This window comes from Rhopalosiphum maidis, chromosome 4 (assembly GCF_003676215.2).
Source record: "Rhopalosiphum maidis isolate BTI-1 chromosome 4, ASM367621v3, whole genome shotgun sequence".
Classification (NCBI taxonomy): Eukaryota; Metazoa; Arthropoda; class Insecta; order Hemiptera; family Aphididae; genus Rhopalosiphum; species Rhopalosiphum maidis.
Window position 1 is genome coordinate 47,010,364 of NC_040880.1, and position 20,685 is coordinate 47,031,048.

A 20,685-nucleotide genomic window follows, 5' to 3' on the forward strand; every position below is an offset into this window, starting at 1 on the left:
ACTTTCTACGTGTACGTTGTATAAAATTTGAATACGTATTATGCTGAACCATAACTGCACTTATTAATTTAAATATATTAATATGTTTTTTACTTAGGCACCTATACGTACGGTCAAGCGTAGTTCATTAATTAATGAATTCTGTTCAGCACTTGAAAAACTGGCAATTATCATTGTTTCATTACAGATTCAAATGATCTAATACGTTTGTATGGGTACCTAATTTCAGATAAAAGGTTACAAGATTGTAATCGGCATTTAAAAAACCAACGTTTGTACAACTCTTGTAACTTACATCATCTATGACAGTTTCCCATATAGTTTAAATTTATTTAAAACTAAAAAATGGTATAGGAATTAAATCTAGATAATCTACCTATATTTAATTTATGTAATAGTTTTTAGTTTTAGTGATTACTGTTATGGTGAAAATCTGAGGTAATTAATTTCCCTACTGTGTACCAAGTGGTGAAAGCAAGACGAATACCTAATTTTTTTATAATAATATATAACAACCAAGGTTTGAGGCTTTAGCACAAAAAATGACAAAAAAAAAAGCACTTGAAAAGTAATTAACAAAAAGGATTTAATAGATATGGAAAAAAAAATGTTATTGCTATAAGAAATTATTAAATTAAAATTAAATTTTTTAAAAATTGGTTGTAGGTAACACAATTTTACCTATGTGATCACATTAAACTATTTGATGTTTTCAAACAGGAAAGTTCTCCTATTAGGATTATCCAATTTGGATAACTATATTGTTTAGTGTGCAATATTTTTGTGATAAATACATAAATAGTATTACTATGCTCGAAACAAATTTTTGTAATTATTCATTCAGCATTTTAATTAAGATACTGAACAATTATATCATCCATAATTTGTTAAGAATCATCTAATATGCATAAATATAGCAAAAAAATTAGAAATATGCAAAAATAAGCAAAATAAAATTTTATATTTGAATTCTTCATACTATAAAACGTATTTATATACCACTCTGTGTCTTACTATATCTATGATGGATATGCAAATGCTCTAAGTCCCCAACCTTGATAATAAGATATAATGATTAATAAAAATGTATAGACCAATTTTTTCCAATTTGTAAATAAAAATTATAAACAAATGCAACAAGTAAATTTCAACTTTAAAGATGTTTTAATGTATCATAGATACAAAGTAATAATATTTTGTATACACAAGTAGTTATATATTATAAATAATAATTTTTGATTTCTTTAAAATAAAATATAAAATATGTTGTACACTTATCATATTTTAGTCATTATTATACATATAATAATCAATATATATATATATATATATTTAGGTATAAATATAAAGTATGAAATAATTTTAAATGTTTTTTTTTTTAATGAAATCTTGACTCATTAACGAGTGAAGTAGAATGAAATAAATTAGTTGTAAAAACAATATTATTTTATAATTAATATTGATTATTAATTTCAATCACATATAGAATAATATAAATAGAGCGATTTAAGTTACGTACTTTTATATACCTTAATATATTGTGAATAGTTCGGTTTTAGTCAAAGTTAGTTAGATATTAATATATATAATAATTGTAAATTAAATTAATAACTATATAAGTACCTAATAAAAATGATTTGAATTAATTTTTTTTTTTAATACTATACAAGAATAATACGTTACATTCATTAGTGATTTTTGTAAAGTTGGAACAAAATATAAAACTAGAAAACATAATATTAATAGAACAATATACGACAAAATTTTTATGTAACTACTGTCAGCAATATAGTATAAATTTTATTATATGGAAGAATAAAGTTATTGATCAATAGTTCTTCTACTGAATGGTATAACACGTATTAACATTATTCATCATATCATTGACAAATTAACTATATTTAAGTAACGATTATTTAATAAATAATATAAAGGACGGGTTGTGCAAATTAACATTCAAAATCCCGATTTTAAAGCAAAAACTGTAAGAGTTCAACATTTGTTAAAATCAGAGAAATAACAATAAGAAACCAATTGGCTGTATCGAAAGTATTGAAAAAATATTGCACAAAAGTTGTATTTGACTAGTATATTGCACAATGTTATCGTTATATGTCCATATGACACTTAATAAATATGCTGTATTATATATTTGTTGTTGAAGCAATGAAATAAATCCAGAGTATAATACGAAAAAATATTTTTTGACAAGATAATTTAAGGTAATTCTTCGTCAGAGCTCAGTAACATCGCCTTTTCATTATATACTGGTGTTTGTTTCTTTGCAGTTTTTGATTTTCCACTGGTGTCGTTGATTCCACTTTTTGATCCGTAATTTTTTTGTCCACCTGTAATATTCAAAACCAGGTTTAAGAATTTAAATTTTAAGAGAAAATAAATTATTCACATTTTATCTAAACAAACATGTTTAAGACGTATATTGAAATATATTTAATAGGTTACCTGCAGGCTGCAGTAGTTTTTATGAAGACTGATAATATAATACTACTCATTATGATGGTAATAGAATTTCATATAGTTATTATATTGAAAGACACACGGATATTCTAATAAATTGATGGAAGAAGAATTAAAATATTTTTAATTTGGAAAAATTTTTGTATTTATTATAAATTGTACAAATAATTTTAATTAACTATAAAATACAAGTTTGCGAGGATCGTTCCCCAAACACTTATTAAAAGTGTGATAATATAGTGCTAATCTAAAATTATAAATAATCGGATTAAATTGATTTAAATTACACATAATTTAATATAAATACCTATCTATTTAGTTACATAGATATTAAAATTAAATTAAGTAAATACTTTTAATAGGTACACTTAAGTAATAATTTAAAAGTAAACTTTTAGTTTGTTTTTAAATACAGATCACAAACTTAAAAATTGATGTCTTAAAGATAATTAATGCATAGAAAAATTAACTGTTTACAAGTTTTTGTTAGTATATTATATAATAAAACAATATACTTACTATTTTGGAGAAAAATGTTGACTAGTAAGAATAATGGAGGGAAATGAGCTATCTAAGTAATGAAAATATACAACTTAGCAAATTAGAAAAAAATTACATAAAAGGAGGGACATTTGTAAATAGCGCTAAGTACTTCTTAACATAAAAAATAATAATATTTAAATACATTTAACAAAATCACATTGCATCAACCCAATAAAGAAAAATCAAGCAAATTTGGAATTTGTATACTACAAACATAAAAATTATATAAACCTCTTTTGAAATAAAAGAAAAATAATGAGTACATGAGTTTCTATCTAATAAAACATGATTATGAACATAAAATTTAAAAAATAATAACTAAAATAAAAAAAATATATAAAAAAATAATGGTTAAAAATAAAACGCAAAGAGAGCAAAATACAACTAAAACACCTGTTCATGCTTATAATTTTTCGTAAGGCCGAGAGGAACCAACGTCTGTAAATAAAAAAAAAACTAACTATGTAAGTCATATATAAGACATTAAAACAATAGTAACTATCGCAAATATTTAAAATAAAAAAAAAATAAATAACAAAACCAAACAATGATTTAATGTTTTTTCATTCATTATCCAACATAATATGTAACTAGTAAAATTACGATTGATCAATTATGTTTATATTGTTTGCTATATTATATTACTATATAAGTACCTTAAAAATTATGAAATATGTTTAAAATTATTAGATTATTTAGATAAACTTTTTACTGTCTCATTTAATGGTAGTCAAAACATTAAAGAAATCATTTTGTATCATAAGATAAAAAAAAATATATATATAAAGTAAATATTAGAAATTTATAATTAAACCTTTCACTTTAAAATTATTGAATTAGTATTAGGAATTTAAAAAAAAGGAGTAATAATATATATAAACAAATTGTATTAATTAAGATCTAAAAAAAAAAAAAATACTAACATACGAGATTTTAAATTATATTGCCATAATCCAAACAGCTTCACAAAAATAAAAATACACACAACACATGCTATATTAAATTTATAAAAATACATCATACCTGAACTATATTGTGTATATTGTTGATACTGTGGATGGAAATTATGTATGGCATCCGTCATTATATCTTTTGGATTCATTGTTTCCTAAATAAAACAAAATTTGTAGAAATTGATAGGACATAAACCACCATTCAATATAAACAGATTTACAGATATATTTATGATATAATATCATATTTTTTAAGTGTACCTTTAAACTACTAGAAATACTTTGCATTGTAACAGTTCGCGAATTGGTCGGATTTCCAGTTCCTGTTTGTGCGTTGTTAGCGTATATCTCATACGGGAATGCAGCTCTTAATGCTAAAGCAGCAAACAGCATCTCAATGCAGATTAAAAAGTTTTGGTAGCCTGCTGACACTGTACCAGCACTTGTGGGTTGACCACTAGAATCAATGACGGGATCAATGAATTTAGCTTTTTCCAAAACTGCCAGTAAAACACCTTAAAAAAAAAAAAGGAAGTGGTTATTGAATAATAAATAATAAATACTATATTATAACGGTATGAAGTTATTTTTTTACCTTGCCAGAATGATAGGAAAATCACACTCTTGATGGTACAAAATTTTAAGACCGGTTCAAAAGGTATTAGGAGATCTCGAGTAGCAAAATAAAACAGGAACAGTCCATAAAGTGCTAAGCTGACGGACATATTGTAAATGGCCGTAACATACAAGTATCCTCCATTCATACTATATAAATAAAATTGTTATTAAAATATTTTAAATACGTAATGATCATTATAAATTATGTATTACCTCCAATCACCATCATGATAATGTCCAACGTATTGTAGGAATATAATAACAAAAGCCATTGCTGGTTTTACTAAACAAAATTGTAGTGTTGCTTGCTTGCAAAATCGTAGGAACCCAATTGTATAAGTACGTCCTGTCAAACAACAAGTTCCATATTGCCAGCTAGACCTAATATAAACAGAAGTGTTAAAACTGTGCAATTAACCATTTATGTTAAATATAAGACACATAAAATATTATACAAAAGCAGCTTAACAATTTTTTAGACATAAACATACTAAATTATAATACAGTACTTTGTTCAAATAAACATGTGAGATAATTAATTTAACTGACTACACTATTCCTCCAAGTAAATTTTTGAAACAAAAAATTTATACAGTTTAGACTTTTTAGAGTATACATAAGAACATTTTTACAAAAAGTTTTCTGTCGACAGTTTTATAGATTTAAATTTTTTTGCCAGAAGCAGAGAATATTCTAAAATTTTAAACATGTTAATTTTTTATTTTAAGCATTTAAAGTTTAGACGATTGGAGTAATGGACTACATTTTTACAAGATGCTATTTTTAAATTCAGTTCATTTGAACTTTTAATGGTAATTAATAAATTTAAATATATTCAGTAATCAATGTTTATACAATAACCTCTTTTTCAAAAGCAATAATGTATTAATACAATTAGTGTAGCCTTATTAATGCATCATTTTGTATACATTAAGTTATGGAAACTAATTTTGCATATGTCTGTTTAACTTACTGAATGGGTTTCCCACGAATTTCGCTCATTATGTTCCCTTCACCGCCCAAATATTCATAACATAAACTCATAAAATTGTATATCACGAAAGCTGTTTGAAAAAAATAAATACAATGTAAAATATATATGATACAAACAAAAAAAGGTAGTCACATTAATAATTATTTGTTTTGCTAAACGCGTGTTTAATTACCTTCGTAACAATCCCTAATTGTAAAGAAGTACACGTAGTAGTGTTCGTTGTTGAAAAACAACAAACTGACCCATGAGTGTAATGCGTAAATAGGTACAATAAACAATATTCGGATGATCCATCGTTGTTCGGCTGGATTCGTGTTCCACCGAAGATGATAATATATCTAAAAAAGAAAAATTAATTATGCCATTATGTATCATAACTCATAGGTATTAATGCATAACTTAATTATCAAAACCCATCAGCATTTCGTAAACATATGTATTTCGAAAAAAATAATATGCAAAGTATATAGATTTTAAATGTAACGGATCATCGATTTCAAAAACAAAGCGAATATTTGTTAGATAATAAATTTTCATTAGTAAATAAATTATTACGGATCACTTATATTAAACTTTCTAAGTTATATAATTTAGTATTATCTCAAAAACAACATATATCCATAAACAAAATTGTGTTAAATCGATATTCGCATAATAAATTCGAAATCATTTTCTGGTGGCGACTATTTAAAATGTGGTTTTCGAGAGAGAAATCGAATATCTTTCGTTGTTTACAGAACATGAACCGTTTTTGTTCGATAGAGTTTTGGTTGGCTATGAGAAAATTTCTTCTTTCTAGAGGATATCCATTTCTAAATCACTACAATAAATTACTATGGAGTATGGACAATGGGCATCGTCACGAATCATATACAGATATAATATATATAGTTTATATTAAGTTTGTAGATATTTATCATTTTAATTATTTCACACACACAACACATTATTTGGTAATGGCCTGCTAATATAAAACGTTGAAGTTTAAAAAGACTCTTATGAAATGTACCTTGGATATACGTCTAACAAGCATAATAAATTAATAAGTATGTCGAAACGTTGTATTACTGGGTACATTATATGTGTCAGATGCATATAATAACAACAAATTTATTATAATATAAACTGTGTAATATTTTTATATTTATTTATTATAAATTAATATCTTATCGGACATTGTCAAGTGGGATGTCCACAAGCAGTACGATAGAAATATATTGACAAATAATGAAAAATTAATAAGTACTTAATATATTATTATATACTATGGTTATAGCCAATAATCTACACTATTTTATCACTAAAATGTCATTGACTATAAATATCGAATATAATATAAGTATTGGTCTGTATCTTATTTCGTAATAACTTCGTAAAAACAATCACCCATCGTTCTGAATTTTTTGTTTATTAATTCAAAAATATTAATTAAAAAGCTTAAAAAAATATGAATATAAATTTAAAACGTTAACGGTTACTTAAAACTCAGTTAGGCGGTGACCCCTATTATCTTATGCTAATACATTTTGCTTAGTGACTACTATAAAAGTTTATGAAAATTTGCTATTCAAGCAACTGTTATAATTGTTTTTTTTTTGTTTTGCTAACATAGCAATGTGTAGGATATAATTTTCAACATATTATGTGGGTCATTTACAAATTTAAGTAGTTATTAAACTACTATAATACTGCATCAATGTATAACGTATTTTATAACAGGGAATTACGAAGTTCATTGGTCTTTGTGTACTCTATTAAATTTATTATGTTAAATATAATAACTACTGTGACATCTATGGCAATATAGAAATGTCTTTAAAACACCAATAGTAATGTCGTTTTCATTTGATGATTTTAGTGTGCATTGCTCGGAACGAGTCATACACGCAGGCAATTTGTGAAGAGGACAACACACTAAGTTTTATTATCTCAGTATATCTCACACGTGGAATCATATACGCAATTTGGATTAAATTTATGGGGTTGCTAGATTTAAATTCATAGTTTTATGTATCATAATTCATAAGGTATAACCATTAAAAATCGATGATGCTAATGTGAAATTTGAGGGTACTATAAGCACCCCGAAGCACCCTCCAAATTGTGCCTATGCACAGAATACATATATAGCAAATATTAGCGTACGAAAATCTGTCATAAATTGTAGGAAAACCTATTATATAAATGAAAAAAAGTAATATTTAATGAGTGCATCTCGTAGAATTTATTTGTTAAATCTTAAATAGATTATAATTTAATTATAATATATTATTATATAATTATACACGGGTATTTTTATATAATATAAAAAAATGAGATATATACATTATAGATGTATTATTTTTCGGTAGCTTTAAACCATGATAACTTTTTTACAATAATACAATAACATTAAAAGAAAAGAAACTAAGTAATTCCTTTATTAATATTATTTAAAAAATATTGCAATATTGCTGTAAAAGATAAATAAATTTAAATTACAATTTATTTATTTATACAATTAAACGTGTCACATTTCCACAGCCAATTGATAATAAAAAAAATATTTGATTAATACACTTGCAAATTGACGGACTTTTTCGGAATTTTTACAACAAATGTCAAAACAAAAAAAAGTCAAAGCGAAACAGTTGTTATACAAGTATCGACCATAGAAATAGAATTATATGAAAATATTCCCGATCACGATTTTACAACGAAATAATTAGTTTGGTGAACATGACGCAGACGCAGCGAGACGCTTATTTTCCATCAATTGTGGTTTAGTTATATTCATGATGCTTATTGTTTAGCATAACCCCGAAGTCCGTTCCAATTATAAAAAGTAGTAAAATTAAAAACATTTATAGTTATAGAAGTACCTATGTTAATTAAAATTAATAATGATGAATGAATATTATAATAAATATATATTAACTGTTCCAAAATATCTGCACAGTTATTAATTTAAGAAAAAGTTAATATAATTATTAATTATAAACAATAAATATATTTTTAAATAATCTTAGGAATTGAATCAATTAATGATTAGATGTTAAATATATTTTTAAGATTTCAAATCACATTAAATAAGAAAATTAAAATTTATATGAAAAATATAATTTGTATAAAGTATAAAAAAGATTTATATTAATGTTTAATTAAAACTAATATTGTAGTAGGTACCTATGATCTATTTGTAAAACGATACATACTTTTAAAATTTAATCTAAATTCAAACAAAAATAGATGTCTTTGAAATATTTTACACCAATATTTAAGAAATCCTAAGAAATAAGAATACTAAAACTGAAGGGAACTTTATCCAATGAATAGATTATAAATCATAATATTAAATTAATGAATGTATTCATGAAGGAAACAATTATTAAAAAATGTATATAGGTACATATCTAATTTATTTGTAATACTAACATTATAAAAAGAAATTTTTATATAAACATTTTTATAGAGACTAACTTAAAAATCATTTAATTTTAAAATATTTAACAACACAAGTGTATATACTATGTAATAATATGTGTAATAGTAAAAATGCGTGGTTTTAAATTTTTAAATATATAAGAACCTAATACATTATAAATATAGCCTTTATTTTTATTTTAGTTCAAAATGAGAATATTGAACTAAATAAAATGGTTACATTTGATGTAAAGCATTTGTCCTCATTTATATCTAGTATTCTACAGTATAATTTATAAATTATTATTATTAATTTATTAATATTAATCATAGTTTGTGTAGTTATTAGTTGTTTCAACAATTATAAATGTTGTTGACAATAATGTTATTCTCAAGACATATAATAATTATGATAAAATTATTAGTAATTATTATACATAAGTTACTTGTTTAAACGTTGTTCATTATTTTTTTTCTGTCACCAATATTGTTATAATAACTGTACTTTTGGTTTTCTTTCCCAGAACTAATCATTGGATGCTAGTACTATGTAGATAAAGTAACTGTATAATATAGTTGTATATAAATTGTGTTTTGAATTTTCTTAACACAATCATTTGTAACAAACTACAGACAATATCATATTATAAGGTGAGTAAAAGTATATAAAAATAACACCATTTAAATGAGGGAAACATATGTAATAATGTAATATGATGTGGTTTTAGATCACTAAAAACAAAATCAAATCATATTTTATGAAAAATACCACAAAGGAAATAAATAGAAAATACATCCGAAGCCACAATTCACCTTGACAGTTGGTACCAAAACCTTGGATCATTACTACATTAGATACGCTATTATTATTATTATTATTATGTACGTACTTTGACAATATTAAAATATAGTCTATAGCAGTGCTTCCCAATCTTTTTATACTATGTCTTGATTACAGATTTTCAAAAATATATAATGCTTCCTCATCAATTTAAATAAAAATAATAACTTTTTGGATTAGACTGAGCATACAATACTTTTTTAATTACTTTCTCATACTTGCTCTCTTCTAATTGAGTGTTTCCATTAAGTTGGGAACAATAATAATTTTATCAATGCTAGACATCAAAATCAAGATATTTTAGATGAAGTTAAAATTATAAGTAAGGCACCTACTACTATTTAAAAAAGTTTACTAACTATAATATTGTGACAAATAAAAATAATTTATAAACATACAGATTAATAAATAAATCCAACAAAAAATATATTTGTATTTTTATGAAATGAGTTTGCTATAATAATTAAAAATTGTATATTATAACATCCAATATAATTGTGATAAATTAGCTAAGCTTATGTTTTTCCTTCATCATAATTATACTAATATGGAGTTGTCTTTAAAGATTTTCCTATGAAATGTAAAGAAACAAGAATTCCTAATAATCTCATTTTATAAACAGGAAATAGTGATATTAAAACATTTTGAAATATATAAATATAACTTAAATTGACAAATAGTTAACAAATAGAAATCTAAGAAATAATTATGCAATATTCTAAAAAATTTCAGTCAATATTAATACAATTGGAAAAAATTATATTGATAAAATGTTAAAGATTAAATTGGTGTCAACAATAACAAGAAAATAAAATGAAATCATTAAAATATGATAATCCATTTACAAAAAAAATTAAAACATTCCAATTGATATAAAATAAACGATTTTTTTATTTAAAAAAATATATAATATGGAGTATATTTTACCTGTTGGCATGTAACAAATACTGCTGTCCAAACAAATAACCCAGCGATCACTTGGCAAGCAGTCGTTTGTAAAAATATTGGATTTGATTGTGTTATAGCCCGTTGTGTGATAACTTCTATAGTTTCAGTTGTTGTATCTGTATTATTACTAGCCATTCTAAATAAAAATAAACATTAGTTACTGGTTAGTATAAATTATCAATACATTTTTTTATTATTAATATATTTTAAATTTTTTAAAATATATGATTTTGGTATTAAAACAGTTTAAAAATTATAAAATAGAATATATATCATGGATTTTGATAAATTATTCTTAGTCTCATTAAAAATGAGATTATTTCAGCTTTTAAAATTTATATTGTCATCCTGAGTGTCCCTATAGAGATCAAAAAACTTAAGAAATAACTACTTGTACTTTCATTTTGTACCTAGTGTGTGGAAAAAGCTGACATTTGATGGTTTTTATTTTAATAACCTAATTTTGAATTGCTCTTATAACTTCAGATAACACTCATACTTATAGATAGGTAATCAATAAATATGGTACATGTATATTAAAATTTAAAATAATAAAATATTTTAGACAGGCATTTTATGAAACCAAAAGATTATAATTTATTCAAATTATTTGTTGATAAAATAATATATTATAATAAAATTATTTTCAAACTATTAAATTTTTGCATATAATAGACACTAATATCAAACACAGATATGTATAATAAACATGTGTGGTATCAAACTTCTATTCATAATATGAAATAGATACATAATTTATTATTGTAAGATTTCAAAGAAAAATAATTTTAGTTTGTAAATACTAATAACATTTATAGATTTAAATTTAATATTTATAGATAAATATAATAGTATACAGATAACATAAAAGAATATTTAGTAACCTTTAAATTCTTTAGAATGATATTTTTAAAAGGTTTTAAATGCTTGAAAAATAATACTATTATAATAAATAGGTAGTAGTTAATAATTAAAATTGTTTTTAATGGAATATTTGATTGCAGCACATACAATTTAAACTAACATATGTTCAACATTAAAGGTGCACCAAATTAATTTTAGATGTATCATTGATAACTATTCACATATTAAATAAATAAAAGTTCATAACATTTTATAGTTTTTATTTTATCATATTGGTAAATTAAGTTTTCTCTATTTCAAATTTATTTGCGAATGCACTACTAACATTAATATATTTTTGTAAAAATCTAACAGCTTGATTTTTTGTTGGACACTAGTAAAACTACATATTTTAAAACATTTATATAAGTTTAATAAAATAACTAAAAGCTACCATAAATAATTTAAAACGTTTAATTAAATACTTATCTTGACTGTTATAAACAGTGTCAATATATATACCTATAAATATATTGAAAATAAGTTAATTACTACAATTCATAGTTTGATCATCAAATTAAATTATGATATAGATAATAAATAACACTATGTATATCAAGTAATAACCAGATGCAATATATCTAACTATATATAAAAATTGCAAATGTTCCATATATCAATTGAAAATTATTAGAGTAAATACTAAATTGACCAATTTGGAATTACACAAAATGTATACAAGATAATATTATTACAGGTAATATACTTTTTTATATTATAGAATATGCATAACTTTAAAAATAATTCAAATTGTTTTTGTTTAAAACAATTTACTCCTTAAAAAAGATGATAAGTATCATAGTTAAATACCTAATATTATTTTCATGTTTTTGGCAATAGATTTTTAGATTTAATTTAAATGTAGTAAGAATAGGTACAACAACCTATATTGATAACCTATTTGAAACATAATATAGTTGATATAAGTAAACACTAAACACAGATAAATGTACTCATTACATTTTTTAAAAAATAAATCATAATTAATTAATAAGAATCATTTATTGAAATAATTTTAATGAACAAATTATTATGTAATGTACTTAACATACTAATAGAGTAATTTATTTAAGGGGATTGGAAGCGGTGACTTTCTGTCTTTGTCTAACACACGTGGAACATAACTATACGTCTGACAAAAATTAAAGTACTTCTAGTTGTTCGATTTAAAATATGTAAAGATGTTTTATTTGGTATACAAGTTTACTTTGCATCGGTCAAAGCACTTTTTTGATTGTTTTATTATTTAATAAAAATATTTTGATGAGAATAAATATTTTTAATTTTTATTATTAAATATATTAAAAATATTAAAATATGCTTCGACCGATGCAAAGTAAACTTGTATACCAATTCAATCATCTTTACATATTTTAAATCAAACAATTAGAAGTACCTTAATTTTTGTCAGGTGCGTATAGCTATTTTTCTATCTTCCACATGTGTGACAAAGACAGAAAATCACCGTTTCCAATCCCCTTAACAACTACTATTTTTTCCGAATTGTTAGTCTTGGTTGGTTTGGTAGGTCAAGTTATTTTTTATTAAATTCTTGGGCAAAAACATTCAATTGAAATTCCATATCACACATAATCAAATTTACATAGATGACTCTTTAAGACTGATACACAAACTAATCGAAATACATTACATAGCATTAGGTAGATAGGTAGATATTTTTTTAGAAATCAAGTTAAAACCTACTAAGCACTAAAGTACACAATAAATATATATATTATTTTTTTAATTTGTTTGTGCTAAAAATATTTAGCTTTATATCTATGTCTATAGATGAAATAACAAAGAATGTAAGCCAATATATTTTTTTCAATAATAATTTGTATTTAAATGCTTAATTTCAGATATAATATAAAACATTTTTAAATTAGAAAAATGTTGTAATATCATAATTTTATTTATAGTCAGATTTACATTTATATTTAAAAGATTTAACTTAAATATTAAAAGTAACTAGCACGCATAATTTACTAACATACAATCTAATCTACGTATATAGTATTATAGTCACGTAGATATAATGAAACTATTAACTATTAAACTATAATATACTTATAATGTAATGTTTTGTTTAATTTTACATATACATCTAGAGACCCTATATTTTTTTATAATCAGGCAATATAATTTTGTAATGATCAATTTAAAATGCATCAAATAAACTGATTTAAGTACCTATAATTATTTATTAAAACACCAGTTAAATAAAGACAGATGTTAATTTATAAAATTGGTCTAGATAAAACAAATAAGTTAATTACTTAATGTTTGTTTAATAATATGTTAATAATAATTATTAATAAATAAATATAGGTACCTATTTATTATTTTTATTGTTAGAGCAATAACAATTAATTTAAAATACCCTTAAGAATATCTGAGTATTCAATACCTTTATATTTTATAGCATTTAAATAAAAAACTAACAGATCAGTAGTAAGTATTTATTACACAATATCTATCCAGCAGGATATCAAAAATTCACATTTCTAGGTATTTGAAATTGCTATTCAATAATAGTTATGAATACTTGGAAAAAACTAGAAGAAACTAAGTTTGGTTTTGAATGTTATGTGATTATAAATTAAAGGCACCATCTGTTACTATTACATAACATTTGAAAACTTGACTATTATTAAAATAATAATATAAGATTTGTTTTATGAATAGGTATCAAATTAGGTTGGATTCATTACTGATAGTAAATCTTTTTACATTGATTTGTAAAACATTTTCAATTTCATAACCACCTATAGTAAAATAAAATAATAAATAAATAAATAATTAAAAACACAGTTATACAATAGTTTAGCAATATAACTCGTAAACCAAATACTCATTTATTATCAAAGTAAAATTTTTTTTTAATTATCTCATCAAGTCACTTACCTACAAGATAGAGGCAAGAATTTAAACTATCGCATACCTTATTTTAACAATATCATTAAATAAATTGAAATATTATACCTAGGTAATTAAATGTTAATAATGTTTTGTAAAAATGTGTCGAATTTAATATTCTTTTTTTGAACTTCTTTTAATAGTTTACCTAGTACAATCTTGTATAAAGTTTGCTTAAAATATTTATGTTTGATACTCCACTTTTGACAACAGATAATGTTTTTATCCATAAATTTAGCTTTTGGTATTAACACCACAATAAAACCATGGCATGTATGTTAACTCGAAAAGTTACATAAACGTATGTAAAACAAATGAAGATGTTTTCTGAAAATGTTAGATAGGTAAAAGATAAATACCTAAAGTTAGTGTTAATTAAAATAAAATGTGAATTCATGTCTTAAAAAAAAAAAAAATAATAGTCAGTAAATATAGATTTAATACTTATTATATAGATTAGAAAATTAAATTATGTATGAAATTATTATTTTATAAGCCTTAACAGAACTCATGGATTGTCCTGATTCGTGAATAGTGAATGCAATATTAATATATTTGGTGCAACTACTACAACTTATTCAAAATAGTAAGTCAAATACAAATTAGTATTTTTGTTATGGTGGTCAATGAATCAATGCATTTTTTAAGAAATTTCTGGGTGATTAAAAATAATTCTTAAATTAGTCATTTATAGTATTATAGAATTATTTCATGCTTTCCCAGGCTTTAGAAATAAATTTGGGGACAAAATATTTTCACCGGGGACATTCGTGTTGCCTAATTTACTAATTAAAAAAATGCACTGCAATGAATTGATAGTACCTATTGATGAAAGTCAACGACTGATCAAATCGTGGTCATTCGAACAAGATAGTCATTAAAACAACTGAAATACATTGCTATCTAAACGAACTGCAAAGACATTTTGGTTCTCACTTACTTAATGCACGTGTAGTTTTAGCTGCAGTGTGGTGGCGAGGGGTTAGCTGATGGTTGGTGTCCACTGTCTGTTGGTATCAGTAAGCGATTTGTGGTAGCACGACTATTGTTCCATTTCGCGTCTACCAAGCAGAAGCATGGCGGAAGCTGCGGAACTTTAATGGACCGAAATGTTCACTGACATATTGTTGGCTAGAATCGGACATTTTTTTTCCTAGTTTCTTTGAACGCTGTTCGCATGACCCGGAGGGGAACGCGTCGAAAGTTGACCGACGTGTCGGTTTGTATGGGTATGCGTCGGCGGCGCGAAAAGTGAATGTACCTAAAAACTCACCGCGGACGGTGCACGCTGACGAAGACGGACGTTCGGTGCGAAGAGCTGAACTGAGAACTGACGATGAATGCGGCGGTGGGTTGGTAGGGAAAAAAAGTTAAATACGCGAAAACGATAATTGATCCGACCAGCGCGCGCGCCGATCACGACTCACGAGGATTGTGGAGGAGTAGAACACTACAGTCTGCGGTCTGTCGGAGCAGTGGGAGGAGAAATAGATCGTCGTGACGTCGTCGGCGGCGGCGTTGGTGGTGGTGTTGGTGGCAACAGATGACGACGACGGCCGGCCGCGGGACAAAAACAGCCGTGCGTTATCAGGGCCACTCGCCAGCCGAGATAACGTCGAAAAACGTCTTATCGGTTTTTTTATCACGAACATTGTGTATTGTTGCGTGCGTAGTGCAGACTTCCAGTATACGATTTGAGTAAGTAACCGTCTGAATAAAAGTAACTGAGACATTGAGTATTCATTATACTCTATGTTAAGTTCTTGTTAGTATTTCCCATACTGGCCATACTTGTATATAGTACAATTGTTCCAAATTACTAAACGAACCACAATTTAAGAATTTAACATTTTAACATATTTAAAACTGCCCAAACAGATATCGGTGTACGCAAGCGAAAGTTCCCAGGAGAAACCACCGAAGGCTACCGTCTTCAGTACGCGATGATCGTCTGAGACACCTAACACTTAGTCATGGCTCTCGTGTTCAACGACAACGATCCATGGTAAGTCGATAAAAATGTGCTATTACATTTTTTGAACTGTATGTTGCTGCCTTTGTTAAAAGTTCAATAGTAGATTAAAATCGAATGGGCAATGTTATATATGCTTATATGCTATTGTAACGACAATTTTCTCATGAGAGCTCACTTCAATATTTATAATGTGCAGAGCATGTTGTGAAAAAATGTTTTAAGTTTTTCAATTTATTAAATAAGTGTTTAATTTATTATATCAATGATATACGTATAGACTTGTTACACAAAACCATTATACTTGTTGTAGAGACATAATTCTAACTTTGTACAAAATAAAGCAATATATAACTAATGCCATAAACAAAATTACAATTGTTAATTTTTGAAGTTTTTATGGTTGGGTTTTTATTGATAAATAAATAAAACTAGTAGATAAATTAGTTCATCGTGTTCTTCCTCAAATTACAGTTAAAGAGTTTATATTGATTGTATTCACTTGCAAATAATTAATGTGATCATATCAAAATAATGTATATATAGTCTGTCCAGCGAGAGAATGCGTCGATTCTGCGCAACTCCCCACATCACCATGCTATCAAAACTAGTTCACTTATGGCTGGGTATCATTGGAGAATGCGTAGAAAAACTGATTTTGGTCAGTTTGCGGCACATTTTCTCACTGGACAGAGTATAGTTATTGTTACGTAGAAAAAAAATTATATTTTTTCAGGTTGATCGAACACGAGTCATGTGAAAAACTATATAGAGAAATTGAAGGATTATTAAATGTGAGAGAATTAGAGCACAAGTCTTCCGAAAAATATGTTTTGTATTCATCACAAGTGCGGCTTAGGCTGAAACAGTTTACTGATGAAGTCCAACAGTTGTCTCATAAACTTAGAGGACTTGCAACATCTAAAGCTGTGTATCCTTTGCTATGATAATACAATTTTAAGTGATTTTATAATTTTTCATAAATTTTCCTGAGTTAATTAACATAGTACACTGGACGAAGAGGAACGACGTCAACGTATGATTGAACTACTTCAAAGTAGAAATATTATACTAAATCAACGTTTTCAAAATCGGTAATATATTTTTTAAAACTTTTTGCCATGGTGTATTATGGTTTTTACAATAACTATTGATTTATAATCCAAGTACCCCCTTTTTATAATGTTGAATAAGATATTTTTCTGAAAATATTAACATATCAAAAACAGGATTCGAATAAGTAGTTTTTAATTATTTAATGTTTTATACTGAGGATAAGGGGTTCTGTGGTTATGGGTTTGAAAGATATGGTAAAGTTTAAGTAATATCAATTTATAAATTATCAACCATTGTAACTAATTTATAAAAATAGTATAATGAATATTAAATCCAATATTACAATGCATCTAACAAATAGTTGTTGTAAAACCATTTTTAAGAACTATAATAGTTAGTATAAATATTTTAATGATTGAGAAACTGTTTATTCAAATTGTGTATGGTATATCAGTTTTATTTTTTTAATTATCTATTAAATAATTAACAGTAGATAAGGAGTGTTCTTATTTGAAAAATAGAAGTTTGTACCTATCACCATAGGACATTCTTTAAGTAGTATAAAAGTTTTTAATTATTTGAAATTATGATCTTTAAGAATACCTACTTAAAATTTCCAAAAATTAGATTTTGAATAGGTTTATTATTAATGAAATAAATTGAGGTGAGGATAGTTGGTTCATCTAACTATGTATAAATTATAAATCATTTAAAATGTTATGTTATGGTGATATTCTTTTATTCTTTTTAGAAATAATAGTCATACACTAGAACGTCAGGAGTTGATGAGACCAAGTACTAGTAAGGCTAAAAAAACTGAAATGCCAACTACTGGTTGGTTGGACAGTGATGATGATGACTATAATGACGATAAACAACCATTACTTAATGAGAAAGCACTTAAACAGCAGCAACAGTACTTGCTCAAAGGTAAAAAGTACAAAGTAATAATATTTTAATGGTAGGCTTATACATAAGATTATGAATTATGATATACATTGTAATACTTAAAATTATATAGAACAAGACGATGGATTAAATGAATTGGCATCAATTGTTTCTAGACAAAAAAATATTGCTATCACCATAAGCAGTGAAGTCGATCTACAAAATGGTCAGTATAAAATGTAATTTGTTGCGATTGACTATAAATCTTATAAAATTATATTTTAGAACTAGTCGATGACCTATTGGTAAAAATAGACAAAACAACAGCTGGAATTGAAAACGAGACCAAGGAAGTAGTCCAGATATTAAAAAAAGATTCAACTCGAGGTATATAATTGATATTTATACAATGTAAAATATTAAATAACTATTTTTTATTATTTACAGGACTTTGGGTGATAATTATTCTTCTATTGATTGCAAATGTGGTGGTTGCTCTGTCGTGATATCTGGTTAAAATATTCAAATTTAACTTGCAATAATTATGTTAAAATTATTTTTCTATACCTTTTAATATTTATTGATATTCAAATGTTATTTTATTATAATTGTTAATAATTGGATATTTTGTAAAAATAAATAAAGTAATTCCAAATTTTTTTATACTTAAAAAGTCAATATTTTTATTATATCTACATTATCTAACATATAACATAATATCTTTCATCAGTTTTCTCAGCATTTTTAATTTAATAAAATGACGGAAAATGTAGCTTTCATTTTGGTATATAGTTTTAAGTTTAATAGTTAATTAAAACCACAAGTCATATTAAACCCAATTAAAAGTGTTTACATTTTACTATTTAAATAATTTGGTTCTATTCCACCAGTGATGTTTAATTATTAAAGTATCATATCAATAGCTTTTCAGTTGTACATTCATATTAGTCGTATCGTAAATGTTTAAAGAGAAAAAATATGCATTAGGTTAAATTTAATTATAATGTTTTAATAATATAATAATTTTAATATTTTAATAATACATATATAATAGATATTAAAATAAAGGAATGCAAACATTCATAAATACAATACAATTTAGTGTGAAAAAGTCTGATTTTGAATTAGTATAATCATTATACTAGTCTAGTGTGTTTTACTATTTTTTTAAATTAAAATTATAATAGGTGTCTGCTATTCAGAGGTTTTCTCATTGAAAAGTAGTGAAAATGCCACTGTTCCTAAAAACTACGATATTATGAGGTATTTGTTTGGAGAAGTTTCACTGTCTGTACTATGCAAGAAATATAATACATATATTAACTATAAAAAAATATTATTCTATTTATTCTATTTTAAAAAAATAACTTTTTTTTTGTATAATTTAAAAATTAAAATACCTATCAAAATGTATAAAAGTTAAAAAATTTAACAACCGACTAAATTCAAATTAAGAAAGTATCCATTACCAATAGCATTCAAAGAAATTTGAGAGCTCATACAGTTAACTTAAATAAATTATCACCGACATTTTTTTTTTTTGTGTGTAAAAAAATATTTTTGTTCCTTTCAACAACATTTCTATTCATCTAGATCAGTGTTTCCTAACTTCTTTTACTCACATAACTTTTGCAGGAGCTTGAAAGTTTTGTGGAATCCCCGTATAATTTTTGTAGCTTTTCTATGTTCAAATTATAATTCAAATCAAAATTATTATTAATTAATTTCTTTCTTAAATTTCTCACAAAACCCTTAGGTTCCGCGGAACACCAGTTGGGAAAAACTGATCTAGATTGTCAACAAAAATTAATTATTATAATATACATATTAAGCTTTTTACTTCTTTTTCAAGAGCATACAGTTGCATTTCTTCATACTTGGCAACCCTTTGGGCACCACTGTCTATTATTAGTACTTTGATGTTTCATTACATCTTTAATTTTCTAATTATTGTAGTCATTAATGGATCAGCAAATAATAAAATTTTATGAAATTTAGCATCAAAATTGCTTTAATAAACAATGTATGTTTTATTTTAATGTATTTAAAAATGTTATGAAAATTTACTTAACTAGTATGATTACTTATTATCTATTAAAAATATTATTATTTATACACATCTGAACATAAGAACAGAGTTTTTAAAAATTAAAATCATTATAATAATCCA

The 20,685-nt window shown here is 24.8% G+C and overlaps 2 protein-coding genes across 5 annotated transcripts; one reads left to right on the top strand and one right to left on the bottom strand.

The window, feature by feature from the left end:
* Window positions 1–1,767: 1,767 nt before the first annotated feature.
* LOC113556779 (transmembrane protein 184B) lies at window positions 1,768–16,028 on the bottom strand. Of its 2 annotated transcripts, none has more exons than XM_026961924.1 (9): window positions 15,540–16,028; window positions 10,757–10,913; window positions 5,759–5,924; window positions 5,566–5,656; window positions 4,806–4,973; window positions 4,570–4,739; window positions 4,236–4,489; window positions 4,045–4,129; window positions 1,768–2,348 (listed from the first exon to the last, which is right to left on the bottom strand). In XM_026961924.1, exons 2-9 carry the CDS (start codon window positions 10,910–10,912, stop codon window positions 2,218–2,220), a joined length of 1,221 nt encoding a protein of 406 aa, XP_026817725.1. In that variant the 5' UTR covers window position 10,913; window positions 15,540–16,028; the 3' UTR covers window positions 1,768–2,217. The 2 variants fall into 2 exon arrangements, with proteins under 2 accessions (XP_026817725.1, XP_026817726.1); XM_026961925.1 differs by lacking the exon at window positions 1,768–2,348 and adding an exon at window positions 2,966–3,459.
* A 137-nt stretch (window positions 16,029–16,165) lies between these two features.
* On the top strand, window positions 16,166–19,188 carry LOC113556780 (syntaxin-8). 3 transcript variants are annotated; one of them, XM_026961926.1, is made up of 8 exons: window positions 16,166–16,297; window positions 16,478–16,604; window positions 17,308–17,502; window positions 17,579–17,665; window positions 18,379–18,557; window positions 18,649–18,741; window positions 18,801–18,902; window positions 18,963–19,188. In XM_026961926.1, exons 2-8 carry the CDS (start codon window positions 16,573–16,575, stop codon window positions 19,019–19,021), a joined length of 747 nt encoding a protein of 248 aa, XP_026817727.1. In that variant the 5' UTR covers window positions 16,166–16,297; window positions 16,478–16,572; the 3' UTR covers window positions 19,022–19,188. The 3 variants fall into 3 exon arrangements, with proteins under 3 accessions (XP_026817727.1, XP_026817728.1, XP_026817729.1); XM_026961928.1 differs by lacking the exon at window positions 16,166–16,297 and adding an exon at window positions 16,346–16,364; XM_026961927.1 differs by lacking the exon at window positions 16,166–16,297 and having other exon boundaries at window positions 16,306–16,604.
* The last annotated feature ends 1,497 nt before the right edge of the window (window positions 19,189–20,685 follow it).